General features: G+C 44.6%; 1 protein-coding gene across 9 annotated transcripts in view; it reads right to left on the bottom strand.

The window, feature by feature from the left end:
- Window positions 1-3,810: 3,810 nt before the first annotated feature.
- The window catches only part of LOC110500541 (pleckstrin homology domain-containing family A member 5), a 250,977-nt gene continuing 234,102 nt past the window's right edge, over window positions 3,811-20,685 (bottom strand). For 6 of the 9 annotated variants that reach the window (XM_036960116.2, XM_090213271.1, XM_090213269.1 and 3 more), the window contains 6 exons: window positions 15,421-15,687; window positions 15,003-15,161; window positions 14,276-14,409; window positions 8,261-8,397; window positions 5,570-5,696; window positions 3,811-5,024 (listed from right to left, as the gene is read on the bottom strand). In XM_036960116.2, the coding sequence (XP_036816011.2) occupies window positions 5,581-5,696; window positions 8,261-8,397; window positions 14,276-14,409; window positions 15,003-15,161; window positions 15,421-15,687 (813 nt within the window). In that variant the 3' untranslated portion in view covers window positions 3,811-5,024; window positions 5,570-5,580. The other 3 variants (XM_090213277.1, XM_090213276.1, XM_090213272.1) reach the window with 2 other exon arrangements.

The raw sequence follows: 20,685 nt of genomic DNA on the forward strand, positions 1-20,685 counted from the left end.
AAAGTAGTCCTTTGAAGTCACTGTTTGACAAATCCAATTAAAAAAAAAAAAACATCATGACTGGTTGTGTTTATGCCACAGCATAAAGGTGATACATGTTAAAAGTCTTTACGACTAGGCCCACAGAGATCCTATTGAATTAAAAGGGATTCTATTTGTAGTTCTATTAGAACCATAACATGCATTTGTGCCCGCGAATAGGAGGTCCTGATACGGGAAAACTATTTGTTCTACTTTTTTAAAATGTATTTTTAAGTATGCCTTATTTACTTTTAAGAACTACAAAAATAGTGATTTTGTCAGACAACAGGCAACAACAGCTCTATAGAGATGAGATGATGACTTGGAATGAAATAATAAAGTCATAAATTAAAACTAATGTAACAATTTAAATATTTTATTAAAGTAAAGTAATGTGAAAAAATAATGGTGAATAAGTGACAGGCAGGAATGGTCAGTCACTACCATCATGGGACTTGTATTGATTGTTTTATTCTGTATTGATACAGCCTTCAACCCACATAATGACTAAAAAAATGATCGAAAGTGAAATCCAAAACGGACCCCCCCCCATATAATCTAACTGAACCAAACTCAAAAAGCACTAATCGCTCAGCACTAACACACAATGTACAGTTTATACCAGGGGTTGGAACCTACATTATTTTCAAATCTTTTGTTCTGAACGGAACCATTTTTACAATGTTTTGTTCTGTTCCACTGTTCCGACCAGCAAAATAAAATTCTGAACCGGTTCAAACCCCACAAAAAGTTACGTTTTATATCGTTCCTTTCTGTTCCTTTTTAAACGTCTGAAATCAAAATGTATTTTTTTTCATTTAAATTACTTCACCAATGGATAGAGGAGCTTGCTATGGAGCAGGCCTGCTACAGAATGTACACCGAACAAAAATATAAACGCAACATGTAAAGTGTTGGTCCCGGGTTTCATGAGCTGAAATAAAAGATACCCGAAAATGTCTATACGCACAAAAAAATGTATTTGTCTCAAATTTTGACCACAAATTTGTTTACATGTCTGTTAGTGAGCCTTTATCCTTTGCCAAGATAATCCATTCACCTGACAGGTGTGGCATATCAAGAAGCAGATTAAACAGCATGATCATTACACAGGTGCACCTTGTCCTGGGGACAATAACAGGCCAGATGGCGGTGGGGTTATGGTATGGGCAGGCATTAACTACATGCAATGAACACAATTGCGTTTTATCTATGGCAATTTGAATGCACAAAAATACAGTGACGAGATCCCGAGGCCCATTTTATAAGGTATCTGTGATGCATATCTTTATTCCCAGTCATGTGAAATCCATACTTAGGGCCTAATGAATTTATTTAAATTGACTGATTTCCTCATGTGAACTGTAACTCCGTAAAATCAATAAAATGGTTGAATGTCGCGTTTATATTTTTGTTCGGTATAAATGCATTGGACAGACAAAGTGTAGTGTCGGGCGCAACATGCAACTGAAATGTTGTGGGTGAAGAGAGCGCTGGGCATGAAGCCTACAGAGGAATGGCTTCGGTTTCTGTTAAGGCTGGGTTTCTGGAAAGCACTTGCTAGCTAGCTAACAAGCTTGTGTGTGCAGAGCAGCACCAGAATACAAAAACAACAACATATTTTGTTGTTAATAAATCCAATATGAAATGTGATAATTATAGTATCCTTAACTAGTATTGAAAAAGTTAATCCCATTGTTCTCTAATAAAAAATATTTTCCCTTTAATTTCTGAATCGCGCCTGTAACGTCAGTAGCTACAGTAGATTATGCATATGCATGCTTTGGAGGGAGGGGAAGGACAGATAGCCTACACACAGGCAAAGATTTTCAGTTGGCAGGAAGGCAGCAGGAAGGCAGCAGGAAGGCAGCAGGAAGACAGCAGGAAGACAGCAGGAAGGCAGACACTGGAATACGTTTCTGAGTGACAGCTGAGGGCTTTGCATACAGTAGTTGCTTTGTTGCATTTTTTGTGTTTTTTTTGTGAAACTGGGAAAAAAATGCCCTGAACATAAAATCATTTTATTAACCGATTCCCATGCTTTTAAAATGGTTCCGGAACAGAATGGTTCTGTTCCGGAACAGAATAGATCACTTTCGTTCTCGGTTCTCGTTCCCTCGAAAAATGTTGTTCTTTTCCAGTTTTTGGTTCTGTTCCCTGAACCGGTTCCAACCCCCGATAAATACACAATGTACACTATATACACAAACAACTTCATTTAGGTAATTACAGTTTGTACACTAAAACCTATCCCGTGTCCCAAATGACACCCTTTTCCGTTTATAGTGCACTCCTTTTAACCAGGGCCCATAGGGCTATTTAGGGAATAGGTTGCCATGGCCCATAGGGGATGTGGTCAAAAGTAGGGCACTTTATAGGAAGCAGAGTGCCATTTGGGAGACAGCCTTAAACAAAACCATCTGCTTATTGCTTTTTACATGTGCTCTCCTATCCCTTTGTCTTTCTGTTCCCAGGACACCCCAAAACCAATTCGTCGTAAAATAGACTTCTTAAAAACCAAACCTCGGTCTGAAAACATTTTTAAATATATCTCTTCTCTTCTCAGCAATAGAAAAACAAAAACGAAGCATCTCTTTTTTTTTTTTTAAAAGCCAAAACATTCACGTGTGTGTCGGCAACAACAGTGTGACAGGGTTTGCGTCCAAAACGGCACCCTGTTCCTTACTACGTAGTGCACTTCTTTTGACCAGAGTCCTATAGGCCCTGATACAAAGTAGTGCACTCCTTTTGACCAGAGTCCTATAGGCCCTGATACGAAGTAGTGCACTCCTTTCGACCAGAGTCCTATAGGCCCTGATACAAAGTAGTGCACTCCTTTTGACCAGAGTCCTATAGGCCCTGATACGAAGTAGTGCACTCCTTTCGACCAGAGTCCTATAGGCCCTGATACGAAGTAGTGCACTCCTTTTGACCAGAGTCCTATAGGCCCTGATACGAAGTAGTGCACTCCTTTTGACCAGAGTCCTATAGGCCCTGATACGAAGTAGTGCACTCCTTTTGACCAGAGTCCTATAGGCCCTGATACGAAGTAGTGCACTCCTTTTGACCAGAGTCCTATAGGCCCTGATACGAAGTAGTGCACTCCTTTTGACCAGAGTCCTATAGGCCCTGATACGAAGTAGTGCACTCCTTTTGACCAGAGTCCTATAGGCCCTGATACGAAGTAGTGCACTCCTTTTGACCAGAGTCCCTATAGGCCCTGATACGAAGTAGTGCACTCCTTTTGACCAGAGTCCTATAGGCCCTGATACGAAGTAGTGCACTACATAGGGAATAGGGTGCCATTCGGGTGCAGACGGGGAACTGCAGAAGATCCGACGTATAAATATAATTACAACCAACCAGAAAAAATATCACAAATCTCATCCCATCCTCCTCCGCAACAATAAAGTGGCACGTTCTTCAAAATCTATAAATCAACTATATTTGTCTCTTGTATATTTAGACATATAAAACAGAAATGTTTTTTGTACACTGGATTTTGAATTACTAAAATATGCAGTGTTGTGAACTAAAAAATATATCTTTTTTTTTTTTTTAAACTTAAATGAACTGAAATAGTTATAAAACCAAGCTGAACTGTGAAAAAGTTATTGGCATTACTGTGTCTGTGTGTGAGGAACATGTGACAGTCTTTTCCCGGGGGAAGGAAGAAGTCATCACAGCAGGATTCAGGCCTTATGCTCTGAACACACCCTAACCATCAGACAATATTCAATCACAATCATCAACTCCAACTATAGAAATAACGGCAATGGAACTAATTATATTCTAAAAGCAACAGTATCGATGCCTTACTATTGTCTCATTGTTGCAAAGATCAAATGTGATAACATGGAGAGTAGGGGGGGGGGGGGGTAAGGGTGATAACATGGAGAGTAGGGGGGGGGCGGAGAAGGGTGATAACATGGAGAGTAGGGGGGGGAGAAGGGTGATAACATGGAGAGTAGGGGGGGGAGAAGGGTGATAACATGGAGAGTAGGGGGGGGAGGGTGATAACATGGAGAGTAGGGGGGGAGAAGGGTGATAACATGGAGAGTAGGGGGGGGGGGCGGAGAAGGGTGATAACATGGAGAGTAGGGGGGGGAGAAGGGTGATAACATGGAGAGTAGGGGGGGAGAAGGGTGATAACATGGAGAGTAGGGGGGGGAGAAGGGTGATAACATGGAGAGTAGGGGGGGAGGGTGATAACATGGAGAGTAGGGGGGGAGAAGGGTGATAACATGGAGAGTAGGGGGGGGAGGTTGATAACATGGAGAGTAGGGGGGGGAGAAGGGTGATAACATGGAGAGTAGGGGGGGGGCGGAGAAGGGTGATAACATGGAGAGTGGGGGGGGGGAGAAGGGTGATAACATGGAGAGTAGGGGGGGGAGAAGGGTGATAACATGGAGAGTAGGGGGGGAGAAGGGTGATAACATGGAGAGAAGGGGGGGAGAAGGGTGATAACATGGAGAGTAGGGGGGGAGAAGGGTGATAACATGGAGAGAAGGGGGGGAGAAGGGTGATAACATGGAGAGTAGGGGGGGAGAAGGGTGATAACATGGAGAGTAGGGGGGGGAGGGTGATAACATGGAGAGTAGGGGGGGGAGAAGGGTGATAACATGGAGAGTAGGGGGGGGCGGAGAGGGGTGATAACATGTGGAGTAGGGGGGGGGGAGAAGGGTGATAACATGGAGAGTAGGGGGGTGGAGAAGGGTGATAACATGGAGAGTAGGGGGGGGAGAAGGGTGATAACATGGAGAGTAGGGGGGGGGAGAGGGGAAAGTGGTGGTGATGTTAAAGGGGGGGGATGTGGCAACATGAACTGACATCATGGCACAGGAGGATGTGATGTCATACTGTAGTAAGGTATAGATTGAACAGAGCATGGCGTGGTCTAGCGGGCCATCAGTCTGTCAGTCCAGTTTGTTGGATTTTGTGCTGGGTGTGTCATGTCCTAGTGAAGAGGTCTTCTCACGTGTAGGTCTTCATTGAGGCCAAGGCTAAAAAAGAGAGGGAAAGAAAGAGATTATTTAAAAAGGAGAGAGAGAGCGAGGAAAAGAGAGTGAGAAAGCGTGAGGGAGATGGAGAGAGAGAGAGAACGAGAGAGGACGAGCAACTGGAAACATGGAGTTTACAAGCCTGAGTTTTCTGTTAAAAATGTAGTGTGCTTAAGGCGGAACAGACAGGAGAGACTGAACAGAGGAGAGACTGAACAGAGAGGAAAGACTGAACAGAGAGGAGAGACTGAACAGAGAGGAGAGACTGAACAGAGGAGAGACTGAACAGAGAGGAGAGACCGAACAGAGGAGAGACTGAACAGAGGAGAGACTGAACAGAGAGGAGAGACTGAACAGAGAGGAGAGACTGAACAGAGGAGAGACTGAACAGAGAGGATAGACCGAACAGAGATGAGAGACCGAACAGAGGAGACTGAACAGAGAGGAGGGACTGAACAGAGAGGAGAGACTGAACAGAGGAGAGACTGAACAGAGAGGAGAGACTGAACAGAGACGGGACTCTTACGGGCGTTCCTACACACACTTACTGCTGCCACTACTAGACACAGATGAAGTGGGAGCCATCAGTGAGCTGGGGGGGGGGCTGTGTGTTAGGAGGTGGAGATGAGGAGGGTTGGGGCTCAGGAGGAGGTGAGGAGGATGACAAGCTGCGCACTGCAAACCACACAGGACGCACACCATGTACATGGACACACACGACGTACAGACACAAGCCGCACACACACACACACACACACACACACACAGCGGAAAAACAAGTTGTTTACATTACTTCTTTCATTCTTTAAAAAAAATGTAAAGTGAGTGAATGACAAAACAAGTAAAGCAAATCAATGAGGTAAATCAAATAAAAAAAATGAATACTGTTATGTCATGTTATGTCATGTTATGTCATGTTATGCATGTTATGTCATGTTATGCATGTTATGTCATGTTATGCATGTTATGTCATGTTATGCATGTTATGTCATGTTATGTCATGTTATGTCATGTTATGCATGTTATGTCATGTTATGCATGTTATGTCATGTTATGCATGTTATGTCATGTTATGTCATGTTATGCATGCGAACAAATCTATGTTATATCCTGTGGAATAGAACATTAGTTGAAGAAAAAATGAAGTCACATATGCAGCATGAATTGATTGCATATTATGAACAAAACTGGACAAATTGCTATTCTGCCTCGGCAACCAGCTCAAAATCAAATCTGATTGGTCACATACACATATTTAGCAGATGTTATTGGTCACATACACATATTTAGCAGATGTTATTGGTCACATACACATATTTAGTGCAGATGTTATTGGTCACATACACATATTTAGTGCAGACGTTATTGGTCACATACACATATTATTCTACATTGTAGAAGACATCAAAACTACGAAATAACACATAAGGAATCATGTAGTAACCAAAAAAGTGTTAAACAAATCTAAATATATTTTAGATTTGAGATGAACCACCATTTGCCTTGATGACAGTTTTGTACACTCTTGGCATTCTCTCAACCAGCTTCATGAGGTAGTCACCTGGAATTAATTTCAATTAACAGGTGTGCCTTGTTAAAAGTTAAGTTGTGTAATGTCTTTACTTCTTAATGTGTTTGAGCCAATCAGTTGTGTTGTGACAAGGTAGGGGTGGTTTACAGAAGATAGCACTATTTGATAAAAGACCAAGTCCAAATTATGGAAAAAACAGCTGAAATAAGTTAAGAGAAATGACAGTCCATCATTATGGACTTATTAGGCCGGGCGCAGTGCGCGCTAACCACTGATAATCTCCCTCGATCTGGGGCTCCACACAAGATCACACTCCGTGGGGTCAAAATGATCACAAGAACGGTGAGCAAAAATCCCAGAACCACACGGGGGGACCTAGTGAATGACCTGCAGAGAGCTGGGACCAAAGTAACAAAGCCTACCATCAGTAACACACTACTCCGCCAGGGACTCAAATCCTGCAGTGCCAGACGTGTCCCCCTGCTTAAGCCAGTACATGTCCAGGCCCGTCTGAAGTTTGCTAGAGAGCATTTGGATGATCCAGAAGAAGATTGGGAGAATGTCATATGGTCAGATGAAACCAAAATATAACTTTTTGGTAAAAACTCAACTCGTCGTGTTTGGAGGACAAAGAATGCTGAGTTGAATTCAAAGAACACCATACCTACTGTGAAGCATGGGGGTGGAAACATCATGCTTTGGGGCTGTTTTTCTGCAAAGGGACCAGGATGACTGATCCGTGTAAAGGAAAGAATGAATGGGGCCATGTATCGTGGGTCTTTCAGCATGACAATGATCCCAAACACACCGCCTGGGCAACGAAGGTATAGCTTCGTAAGAAGCATTTCAAGGTCCTGGAGTTGCCTAGACAGTCTCCAGATCTCAACCCCATAAAAAATCTTTGGAGGGAGTTGAAAGTCTGTGTTGCCCAGCAACAGCCCCAAAACATCACTGCTCTAGAGGAGATCTGCATGGAGGAATGGGCCAAAATACCAGCAACAGTGTGTGAAAAACTTGTGAAGACTTACAGAAAACGTTTGACCTCTGTCATTGCCAACAAAGGGCATATAACAAAGTATTGAGATAAACTTTTGTTATTGACCAAATACTTATTTTCCACCATAATTTGCAAATACATTCATTAAAAATCCTACAATGTGATTTTCTGGATTTTTTTTCTCATTTTGTCTATCATAGTTGAAGTGTACCTATGATGAAAATTACAGGCCACTCATCTTTTTAAGTGGGAGAACTTGCACAATTGGTGGCTGCCTAAATACTTATTTGCCCCACTGTATATGTTGACCAGAATACAGTATATACATATGAAGTGGGTAAAACAGCATCTAAACATTATTAAAATGACCAGTGATTCCATGTCTATGTACATAGGGCAGCAGCCTCTAAGGAGCATGGTAGAGTTGCCGGGTGGTAGCTGGCTAGCGACAATGATTGAAGTTCAGGGCAGGGTGCTGGGCGGAGGCTGGCTAGTGGTCACAGGAGATGTTCTAGTATATCTACTGTACTGTTATACTGTGTTGTAATTAACTATCCTGTCCTATGTGATCCTGTTCTGTACTGTTATACTGTGTTGTAATAAACTATCCTGTCCTATGTGTTCCTGTTCTGTACTGTTATACTCTGTTGTAATAAACTATCCTGTCCTATGTGATCCTGTTCTGTACTGTTATACTGTGTTGTACTGTACCTGCCACCAGCTTGCTGCGTTTGGAGGCCTCAGCAGCCAGTTCATAGGATATGTTGATCATTTTCTCATGATCCTGAGCTGTGGTTTCCTCTTCAGCCTCCTTCTCTGGACCTGGAGGAGAGAGAACATTCTGCATACTGGAGAGAGAGAGAGAGAGAGAGAGAGAGAGAGAGAGAGACAGACAGAGAGAGAGAGAGAGAGACAGAGAGAGAGACAGAGACACACAGAGAGAGAGACAGAGACACACAGAGAGAGAGAGCGAGACACACAGAGAGAGAGAGACAGAGATAGAGACAGAGCGAGAGAGGGAGAGAGAGAGAGAGAGAGAGAGAGAGAGAGAGAGAGAGATGTTAAGAGTTAAGACACACTGTGCCCTCCTCAGCTTCCTCCTCAGGGCTCAGCACATCAGGGGAGAGCACGTTCTGCATATTGGAGAGACAGGACACATAAATATATTGCATTTGCACAAAACACAATTACCCCAGGACAGGAGACAAAAAAAAAGTATGTTTTATAAATCCAATATCTGACATTTAGAACATAGAATGTGGCAATCTCACGTAAAGCTCACAGCCAATGGACTCTGGATCAGTGGAAACACATTCTCTGGAGTGATGAATCACGCCATCTGGGTTTGGCGGATGCCAGGAGAACAGGTGGAGGAGGAGTAATAGTCTGGGGCTGTGTTTCATGGTTCAGGTTAGGCCCCTTCGTTCCAGTGAAGGGACATCTTAACTCTACAGCATACAATGACATTCTAGATGATTCTGTGCATCCAACTTTGTTGCAACCGTTTTGGGCAAGGCCCTTTCCTGTTTCAGCATGACGATGCACCCGTGCACAAAGCGAGGCTCATACAAAAATGGTTTGTCGAGATCGGTGCGGAAGAACTTGACTGGCCTTGTAAAAAGGAGATTCTGACGGACACAGAGCACAGTTGTGAGACATGTCAGAAATACAGCAAACCTAAGCCCAGACCAGCTGTTGGTTTGCCACTGGCTTCCAAATACAATGAAACAGTGGCTGTAGATCTACATGAGCTGGGACCAAGTGTGTGGTACCTTCACATAGTCCACCACTTCACACGCTTCAGCGCTAGAAGCATTGTGAATACAAAGAAACCCAGTGTCATCGTAAAGCACTTCATTCATTCCTGGATAAGTGTGCGTGGCCCGACCCAGAAATTATACAGTGACAATGGAGGAGAATTCAATAATAATGAAATAAGAGAAATGGCAGAGAAATTCAACATGGAAGTAAAGACAACTGCTGCATACAGTCCATGAAGCAATGGACTTGTGGAGAGACATAATCAGACACTGAAAGTGAAGCAAGACAATGGATGTGACTGGAAAACAGCCCTAGATTGGGCTTTGATGGCAAAAAAACTCAATGCACAATGTTCATAGTTACAGCCCATAGCAACTAGTGTTGGGGCAGAACCCTAATCTTCCCTCTGTACTGGTTGACAAGCCAGCAGCACTAGAAGGGACCAGTGTGAGGGCATGGGGGTGGGACAGCACCTTTCAGCACTAGAAGGGACCAGTGTGAGTGCATGGGGGTGGGACAGCACCTTTCAGCACTAGAAGGGACCAGTGTGAGGGCATGGGGGTGGGACAGCACCTTTCAGCACTAGAAGGGACCAGTGTGAGGGCATGGGGGTGGGACAGCACCTTTCAGCACTAGAAGGGACCAGTGTGAGGGCATGGGGGTGGGACAGCACCTTTCAGCACTAGAAGGGACCAGTGTGAGGGCATGGGGGTGGGACAGCACCTTTCAGCACTAGAAGGGACCAGTGTGAGTGCATGGGGGTGGGACAGCACCGTTCAGCACTAGAAGGGAGTGTGGCTGGTGGCTAGAGGTTTAGAGGAGCTGTCTGCTAAACAACTCCCAAAAGACTCACCGACATGCGCATCAGAGTCACTCAGATTGCTGATGTCAGTGATCTGCCAGAAACAATGGAAACTTAATTCCATAGACATCAAAACTGCATTTTTGCAGGGAACAGATATGTCAAGGGACATTCACATCTGACCTCCGCCTGAAGCTAAGAGTGAAGGAACACTGTGGAAACTTTTTTTTAAAAGTGTGTGTGTGGACTGGCAGATGCATCACTCTACTGGTACAACAAAGTCAAGGCAACAAATGCTGAATACAGGTGGAAAAATGTCACAAGTGGATCCTGCAGTCTTCTATTGGCTTGATCAAGACTGCAATGTGACTGGAGTATTTGCCTGTCATGTTGATGACTTCATCTGGGGGGTGGCTCACAGACCTTTGCCTGTCATGTTGATGACTTCATCTGGGGGGTGGCTCACAGACCTTTGCCTGTCATGTTGATGACTTCATCTGGGGGGTGGCACACAGACCTTTGCCTGTCATGTTGATGACTTCATCTGGGGGGTGGCTCACAGACCTTTGCCTGTCATGTTGATGACTTCATCTGGGGGGTGGCTCACAGACCTTTGCCTGTCATGTTGAGGACTTCATCTGGGGGGTGGCTCACAGACCTTTGCCTGTCATGTTGATGACTTCATCTGGGGGGTGGCTCACAGACCTTTGCCTGTCATGTTGATGACTTCATCGGGGAGTGGCTCACAGACCTTTGCCTGTCATGTTGATGACTTCATCTGGGGGGTGGCTCACAGACCTTTGCCTGTCATGTTGATGACTTCATCTGGGGGGTGGCTCACAGACCTTTGCCTGTCATGTTGATGACTTCATCTGGGGGGTGGCTCACAGACCTTTGCCTGTCATGTTGATGACTTCATCTGGGGGGTGGCTCACAGACCTTTGCTACAACTGTGATTCCACACCTCAAAGCTGTTTTCCTGGTCGGCCGTGAGGAGCATGATAATTGTTATGTTGGCATAGAGTTTATTACAGTTGCTGGAACAATACTGATGCAACAGGAGAGCTATATCAATAATCTTCAACCCATTCACATCGATTCTTCAAGAGCCGTACAAAGGAAGGAATTCCTCTCTGTGTGGAATTGAAGCTGATCAATTGAGGTCGAAGATAGGACACATTTTTACGGGTTGCTAGACAGAGTAGACCTGATGTAATGTTTGATGGTTGCAACTTGGCATCCTAACACGAAACACACCACTGTACAAACCATTCATGAGGCGAACAAAGTTGTTCGTAAACTGAAATCACAACAAGAGACTTTAAAGTTTCAGCATGTTGGATAAGATGACTCCTTTGAAACTAGTTGTCGTCAGTGATGCTTCGCTAGGGAACCTTACAGACGGAGGCACACGAGGTGGACGTCTCATCGTGTTAATGGGTGAAGGAGGAAGATTCTCACCTATCTGTTGGCAGTGAAAAATTATCAGAAGGGTTGTCTGAAACACACTGGCTGGAGAAACACTTTCTCTTGCGGATGGAATTGACAATGCTATCTTGACAATGCTATCTTGACAATGCTATCTTGACAATGCTATCTTGACAATGCTATCTTGACAATGCTATCTTGACAATGCTATCTTGACAATGCTATCTTGACAATGCTATCTTGACAATGCTATCTTTCCTGCAACTCTGTTCTCAGAGCTTACCCCTGGTGAGACAAAACGGCACATTCTACCTGTAGTGTGTGTCACTGACAACTACTCATTAGTTGATGCTGTGAAGTCAACCAAGTCTGTCACAGAGAAAAGACTTCGTCTTGAGATTAGCAGCGTCGAGGAACTTACTCAAGCACAGAGAATCCAGCGGATTCTGTGGTCGACCACAAAGGCTTGCTGACTATCTGACTTAAAAAGGGAGCATCAGGTCTGGTGCTCCTACAGGCTCTCAGTAATGGAAAGTGGCAGCTTGAGTAATACAAATAAAAACTGTCACACAACCCATCTGTAATGAGGAACTTGAACATTTGATTATGTTGTTGATGTTTCATGTTTCTGTTATTACGGGGCTATCACTCAGTCAAGAGTGCACCTGAGCAGGAAGTCTTGATGTTGATGGAACCTAGCCTCGAGTGGAATGGCTACTTTGTAGTGTGTTCAGACAGTATCGTACACTTTGTTAAACTGGAACCTTGTCATTGTGTCATTTCAAATGAACGTCTACAGTGCCTTTTTCAGGGGCAGAACAACAGACTTTTACCTTGTCAGCTCGGGGATTTGATCCAGCAACCATTCAGTTACTGGCCCAACACTCTAACCACTAGGCTACCTACCGCCCCTACACTCTAACCACTAGGCTACCTGCCACCCCTCCACTCTAACCACTAGGCTACCTACCGCCCCAACACTATAACCACTAGGCTACCTACCGTCCCTACACTCTAACTACTAGGCTATCTGCCGACCCAAACATAAAATACTATAAGATGTTGTCAGGATCATGTATAGTTCCCAGATCATAGTGTTTTACAGGAGACATGTATCGGGCTACAAAGGGCCTAAAATGGACACTTTCATCATGATTTTCTCAAAAATAGTTTGTGATAGAAATGTAAAAAGCCCGTTGAAACATCCTTCCTCCCAGTGAAGCACCTATTGACAGAACAATCGGAGATATCATTTTCTGCTCCTGCTGTTGTGGAATAACCCCATAGACGAGGATGAGCCAATGAGCCCGTCTTCCTATAACTCCTTCCACCAGCCACCACTGGCACTGATCTGAATGGAAAGAGCAAGAAGAACGCATGTGTTGTTGGGACAGCTGGATCCGGATGGGACACATGTGACCTGTCCAGCTGGTAAATACCAACCCTGTCCAGCTGGTCAATACCAACCCTGTCCAGCTGGTCAATACCAACCCTGTCCAGCTGGTCAATACCAACCCTGGTCACCTGGTAAATACCAACCCTGTCCAGCTGGTCAATACCAACCCTGTCCAACTGGTCAATACCAACCCTGTCCAGCTGGTCAATACTAACCCTGTCCAACTGGTCAATACTAACCCTGTCCAACTGGTCAATACTAATCCTGTCCAACTGGTCAATACCAACCCTGTCCAGCTGGTCAATACCAACCCTGTCCAGCTGGTCCATACCAACCCTGGTCACCTGGTAAATACCAACCCTGTCCAACTGGTCAATACTAACCCTGTCCAGCTGGTCAATACCAACCGTGTCCAACTGGTCAATACCAACCCTGACCAGCTGGTCAACACCAACCCTGTCCAGCTGGTCAACACCAACCCTGTCCAGCTGGTCAATACCAACCCTGTCCAGCTGGTCAATACCAACCGTGTCCAACTGGTCAATACCAACCCTGTCCAGCTGGTCAATACCAACCCTGTCCAACTGGTCAATACCAACCCTGTCCAACTGGTCAATACCAACCCTGACCAGCTGGTCAATACCAACCCTGTCCAGCTGGTCAACACCAACCCTGTCCAGCTGGTCACTACCAACCCTGTCCAAAATGGTCAATACCAACCCTGTCCAACTGGTCAATACCAACCCTGTCCAACTGGTCAATAACAACCCTGACCAGCTGTTCAATACCAACCGTGTCCAACTGGTCAATACCAACCCTGTCCAACTGGTCAATACCAACCCTGACCAGCTGGTCAATACCAACCCTGTCCAGCTGGTCAATACCAACCCTGTCCAGCTGGTAAATACTAAACCTGTCCAGCTGGTCAATACCAACCCTGTCTAGCTGGTCAATACCAACCCTGTCTAGCTGGTCAATACCAACCCTGGTCACCTGGTCAACACCAACCCTGTCCAGCTGGTCAATACCAACCCTGTCTAGCTGGTCAACACCAACCCTGACCAACTGGAATGAATGACATTTCAGACAGATTTGGAAAGGAACAGAAAGACACATAGACTTCCGTGTCTCTATTTTTTTGGTTTTCTAAAAATAAATGAAGGTCAAGTATTACTGTACTCGCAGTTTGATAGAGGTTGTGTGTGATTGGATGATCCCATTTCCTGAGACTACAGTTAGACCACTGAGTGGAACAGGACTGTACTGCTGAGTGGTGTGTTTACTTACTTTAATGTATACAGTAGTTCTTGGTGGGTGTGTGTGCGTGTGTGTTAGCTACCTGTTTTTGGCGATGAGGGCTTTGATGCGGTCCACTTTCTTTTGTTTGTCAGCCTCCTGCTCTGGACTGAGAGACTCCTCTGGATCTGACTCCACATAACGCTCTGGAATCAACACCTTCTCAGGGACTGACAGCTGGAGAGAGAAGGAGAGGGAGAGGAGAAGAGGGAGGGAGAGAGAGAGGAGTGGAAAGAGAGGGATTAGTATCAGGGCTGAGGACTGAGAGCCTCCTCTGGATCTGACTCTCAGGGACTGACAGCTACTAGAGAGAGAGAGAGATTGAGATAAAATCCATATTACATCAGCAGTTGTCAGAGTGCTAACAGTAACTTAACCTACACCCTTAAGAACAGGCAGAAGCACACTGGCCAGGAAAACTCCTCAGAGAGAAGAAGCCTACAGAGGAACCAGGCTCAGAGGAAAGAAACCTAGAGAGGAACCAGGCTCATAGGGTAGAAACCTAGAGAGGAACCAGGCTCAGAGGGTAGAAACCTAGAGAGGAACCAGGCTCAGAGGGTAGAAACCTAGAGAGGAACCAGGCTCAGAGGGTAGAAACCTAGAGAGGAACCAGGCTCTGAGGGTAGAAACCTAGAGAAGAACCAGGCTCAGAGGGTAGAAACCTAGAGAGGAACCAGGCTCAGAGGGAAGAAACCTAGAGAGGAACCAGGCTCAGAGGGAAGAAACCTAGAGAGGAACCAGGCTCAAAAGGGAGGCTCATCCATACATACCTCTCTGTCCATGTTGTAGTGGTCAGTGTGTGTGGCCTCTTTAAGGCGTGCTATCTCCTCGGCCGGCGTCTCCTGCTCTCTGACCACTTCCTGTTCTCTGAGTGACGCCTCCAACTCCAGGATGTCACTGCTCATCCCCTCGCCGCGCTGACGACGGTTCTGTTGGGAACACAACAACACTTTATCTCCATGAACGAAGCTCTGGCGTGTGAACCAACATGTATCTGTTCTGAGATCTGGCACCGCAGGGTTGGGGTCGATTAAAATGGTTTCAATCAGGAGCTTCAAATAGATTTGGAATTTACTGTACTTCCGACTTGAACTGTATTTAAAATGATATTGTTTCCAATCCCGCAGCACTGTACCTGTGGTGCGTGTACCCTGAGACCTATATATCGATGGCTCTGTGTGTACCTACCTGCATGCTGCGGAAGGGGTTCTCCTTGGTGAACGAAGGGCTACGTGACGGTGTTGATGTGGTACTGTGGCTGTGTGTGGTGTAGTCCTGCGGGCTGTTGCAGCTACTTCCTGCCAGGATGTGAAGCCCCTTCTTCTTCTCTCTTAGCGCCCCCTGTTGGTGTCTCCTGATCCTCTCCAGCTGCTCTTCTACACTCATTCTGGATCTGCCACTGTCCTTCTCCACAGCCCCACCAGACAGCTGGTCTACAGCACTATGAGGTCGCACCTATAGGAGGGAGAGAGAGAGAGAGAGGAAGGGACATGGTTAGAGAGAGTCACAGTACACTCATCCTAGATCTGCCACTGTCCTTCTCCACAGCCCCACCAGACAGCTGGTCTACAGCACTATGAGGTCGCTCCTATAGGAGGGAGAGAGAGAGAGAGAGAGGGAGGAAGGGACATGGTTAGAGAGAGTCACAGTACACTCATCCTGGATCTGCCACTGACCTTCTCCACAGCCCCACCAGACAGCAGCTCTACAGCACTATGGGGGGAATAGAGAGACGTGCTCACAGTAGGACACAGCATTGCACACGGCGTGCACATGGTGCACACACACACACACACACACACAAACACACACACACACACACACAGGGATGATGCGAACGCCTGTAATCTCCTGCGGTAAGAAATGACTGATGATGTCAACTCTGAGAAGTTCACTCTCTCCCTCTCAGGTCTGTTCCGTGCTAGAGGGGTTGGGGCCATGGAGGAACTGAGCTGGACAACGTTGCTGTGCGTGTGTCCTGGACCGGATCCTGGCCCTGAGGAGTGGGCCCAACGGCCTGCTGTCAGAACCACTCACTGGATCTCCTCTCTGCTCAACTGAGACAGACTGAGACACACTCCTAGCTCCTATCACTGCAGGCTATGTAGCTGAAATAGACCACAACCTACAGGGACTGGTGACTGAGTGTGTGTGCGCTGTCGGGGAGCAGCTCAAGTTTATGAGGTATGCATGCGCACAAAACACACACACGCCACACCCACATGCACACACCCACATGCACACACACCACACACACAGCTGGCAAACAGGAAAAGTGGGCACAGACAGAAGTCAGCTACACCCTGTCATCCATAACCAGCCTAATAACATGGTGAGTCACTGGAGGGCTTTGGTACTTAGAAATGTGTATAAATCAAGGTTTTCTAAATTTAATTCCAGCCCTGTAGGAGAGCATGACTCACAGTCCCACCCTAGACCCACTGTGTGTGTGTGTGTGTGTGTGTGTGTGTGTGTGTGTGTGTGTGTGTGTGTGTGTGTGTGTGTGTGTGTGTGTGTGTGTCAGTGGCAAACCATGACAATAGGACCTAAAATGGACACTTTCATCATGATTTTTCTCAAAATCGTTGTTACGATGTGATATGACGTAGGCCAATGTCATAAGGCCCAGTGCTGAAGTTGAGCCGGATCCTGCCCGTTCAGCATCACCACCTCCACGAGCAAGTAGACCTACTATGGACTCGGCGGGAGAGGGGGACGGGGAGCCGGGGCATCCACCAAACGGAGGCTCAGTTCAAGAACAACCAAACATATAAACTCGTGGTTTGTCATGCAGAATTCAAAGCTGGGTGGTAAAAACAACAGGCAAAAAGGTAGGAAGGTTGGTTGTAGAAAAGACAGGATGGATTTTAAACAGTGGATCGTGCAGTAATATCCTCCACCTCTGATGTCAAAGGGTTTTTAAACATGCCGAACCAAGACGCGTTTAGTGGCAGCAAGCCTTGGAGACAAGGCTTAAGACGGCACCCAGGTTAACATAGAGGTTAACACAGGTGAACATTGTATACTACTAGGAGACATGTCACCACCATAGATAGTATACTACTAGGAGACATGTCACCACCATAGATAGTATACTACTAGGAGACATGTCACCACCATAGATAGTATACTATTTCGGGAGCCTTTTCACCACCATAGATAGTATACTATTTCGGGAGCCTTTTCACCACCATAGATTGTATACTACTAGGAGACATTTCACCACCATAGATAGTATACTACTAGGAGACATGTCACCACCATAGATAGTATACTACTAGGATACATTTCACCACCATAGATAGTATACTACTAGGAGACATTTCACCACCATAGAGAGTATATTACTAGGAGACATTTCACCACCATAGATTGTATACTACTAGGAGACATTTCACCACCATAGATAGTATACTACTAGGAGACATGCCACCAATATAGATAGTATACTACTAGGAGACAAGTCACCACCATAGATAGTATACCACTAGGAGACATGTCACCACCATAGATAGTATACTACTAGGAGACATGTCACCACCATAGATAGTATACTACTAGGAGACATGTCACCACCATAGACAGTATACTACTAGGAGACATTTCTCCACCATAGATAGTATGCTACTAGGAGACATTTCACCACCATAGATAGTATACTACTAGGAGACATTTCACCACCATAGATTGTATACTACTAGGAGACATTTCACCACCATAGATAGTATACTACTAGGAGACATGTCACCACCATAGATAGTATACTACTAGGATACATTTCACCACCATAGATAGTATACTACTAGGAGACATTTCACCACCATAGATAGTATACTACTAGGAGACATTTCACCACCATAGATAGTATACTACTAGGAGACATTTCACCACCATAGATAGTATACTACTAGGAGACATTTCACCACCATAGATAGTATACTACTAGGAGACATGTCACCACCATAGATAGTATACTACTAGGAGACATTTCACCACCATAGATAGTATACTACTAGGAGACATTTCACCACCATAGATAGTATACTACTAGGAGACATTTCACCACCATAGAGAGTATATTACTAGGAGACATTTCACCACCATAGATTGTATACTACTAGGAGACATTTCACCATCATAGATAGTATACTACTAGGAGACATGCCACCACCATAGATAGTATACTACTAGGAGACATGTCACCACCATAGATAGTATACCACTAGGAGACATGTCACCATCATAGACAGTATACTACTAGGAGACATTTCTCCACCATAGATAGTATGCTACTAGGAGACATTTCACCACCATAGATAGTATACTACTAGGAGACATTTCACCACCATAGATAGTATACTACTAGGAGACATGTCACCACCATAGATAGTATACTACTAGGAGACATTTCACCACCATAGATAGTATACTACCAGGAGACATTTCACCACCATAGATAGTATACTACTAGGAGACATGTCACCACCATAGATAGTATACTACTAGGAGACATGTCACCACCATAGATAGTATACTACTAGGAGACATTTCACCACCATAGATAGTATACTACTAGGAGACATGTCACCACCATAGATAGTATACTACTAGGAGACATTTCACCACCATAGATAGTATACTACCAGGAGACATTTCACCACCATAGATAGTATACTACTAGGAGACATGTCACCGCCATAGATAGTATACTACTAGGAGACATGTCACCACCATAGATAGTATACTACTAGGAGACATGTCACCACCATAGATAGTATACTACTAGGAGACATGTCACCACCATAGATAGTATACTACTAGGAGACATGTCACCACCATAGATAGTATACTACTAGGAGACATGTCACCACCATAGATAGTATACTACTAGGAGACATGTCACCACCATAGATAGTATACTACTAGGAGACATGTCACCACCATAGATAGTATACTACTAGGAGACATGTCACCACCATAGATAGTATACTACTAGGAGACATGTCACCACCATAGATAGTATACTACTAGGAGACATGTCACCACCATAGATAGTATACTACTAGGAGACATGTCACCACCATAGATAGTATACTACTAGGAGACATGTCACCACCATAGATAGTATACTACTAGGAGACATGTCACCACCATAGATAGTATACTACTAGGAGACATGTCACCACCATAGATAGTATACTACTAGGAGACATGTCACCACCATAGATAGTATACTACTAGGAGACATTTCACCACCATAGATAGTATACTACTAGGAGACATGTCACCACCATAGATAGTATACTACTAGGAGACATTTCACCACCATAGATAGTATACTACTAGGAGACATGTCACCACCATAGATAGTATACTACTAGGAGACATGTCACCACCATAGATAGTATACTACTAGGAGACATGTCACCACCATAGACAGTATACTACTAGGAGACATGTCACCACCATAGATAGTATACTACTAGGAGACATGTCACCACCATAGATAGTATACTACTAGGAGACATGTCACCACCATAGATAGTATACTACTAGGAGACATTTCACCACCATAGATAGTATACTACTAGGAGACATGTCACCACCATAGATAGTATACTACTAGGAGACATGTCACCACCATAGATAGTATACTACTAGGAGACAAGTCACCACCATAGATAGTATACTACTAGGAGACATGTCACCACCATAGATAGTATACTACTAGGAGACATGTCACCACCATAGATAGTATACTACTAGGAGACATTTCACCACCATAGATAGTATACTACTAGGAGACATGTCACCACCATAGATAGTATACTACTAGGAGACATTTCACCACCATAGATAGTATACTACTAGGAGACATTTCACCACCATAGATAGTATACTACTAGGAGACATGTCACCACCATAGATAGTATACTACTAGGAGACATGTCACCACCATAGATAGTATACTACTAGGAGACATGTCACCACCATAGATAGTATACTACTAGGAGACATGTCACCACCATAGATAGTATACTACTAGGAGACATGTCACCACCATAGATAGTATACTACTAGGAGACATGTCACCACCATAGATAGTATACTACTAGGAGACATTTCACCACCATAGATAGTATACTACTAGGAGACATGTCACCACCATCGATAGTATACTACTAGGAGACATTTCACCACCATAGATAGTATACTACTAGGAGACATTTCACCACCATAGATAGTATACTACTAGGAGACATTTCACCACCATAGATAGTATACTATTTCGGGAGCCTTTTCACCACCATAGATTGTATACTACTAGGAGACATTTCACCACCATAGATAGTATACTACTAGGAGACATGTCACCACCATAGATAGTATACTACTAGGATACATTTCACCACCATAGATAGTATACTACTAGGAGACATTTCACCACCATAG

The sequence above is a fragment of the Oncorhynchus mykiss genome, chromosome 2, assembly GCF_057628025.1.
Source record: "Oncorhynchus mykiss isolate SJ-2025 chromosome 2, ASM5762802v1, whole genome shotgun sequence".
In the NCBI taxonomy this organism is placed as follows: domain Eukaryota; kingdom Metazoa; phylum Chordata; class Actinopteri; order Salmoniformes; family Salmonidae; genus Oncorhynchus; species Oncorhynchus mykiss.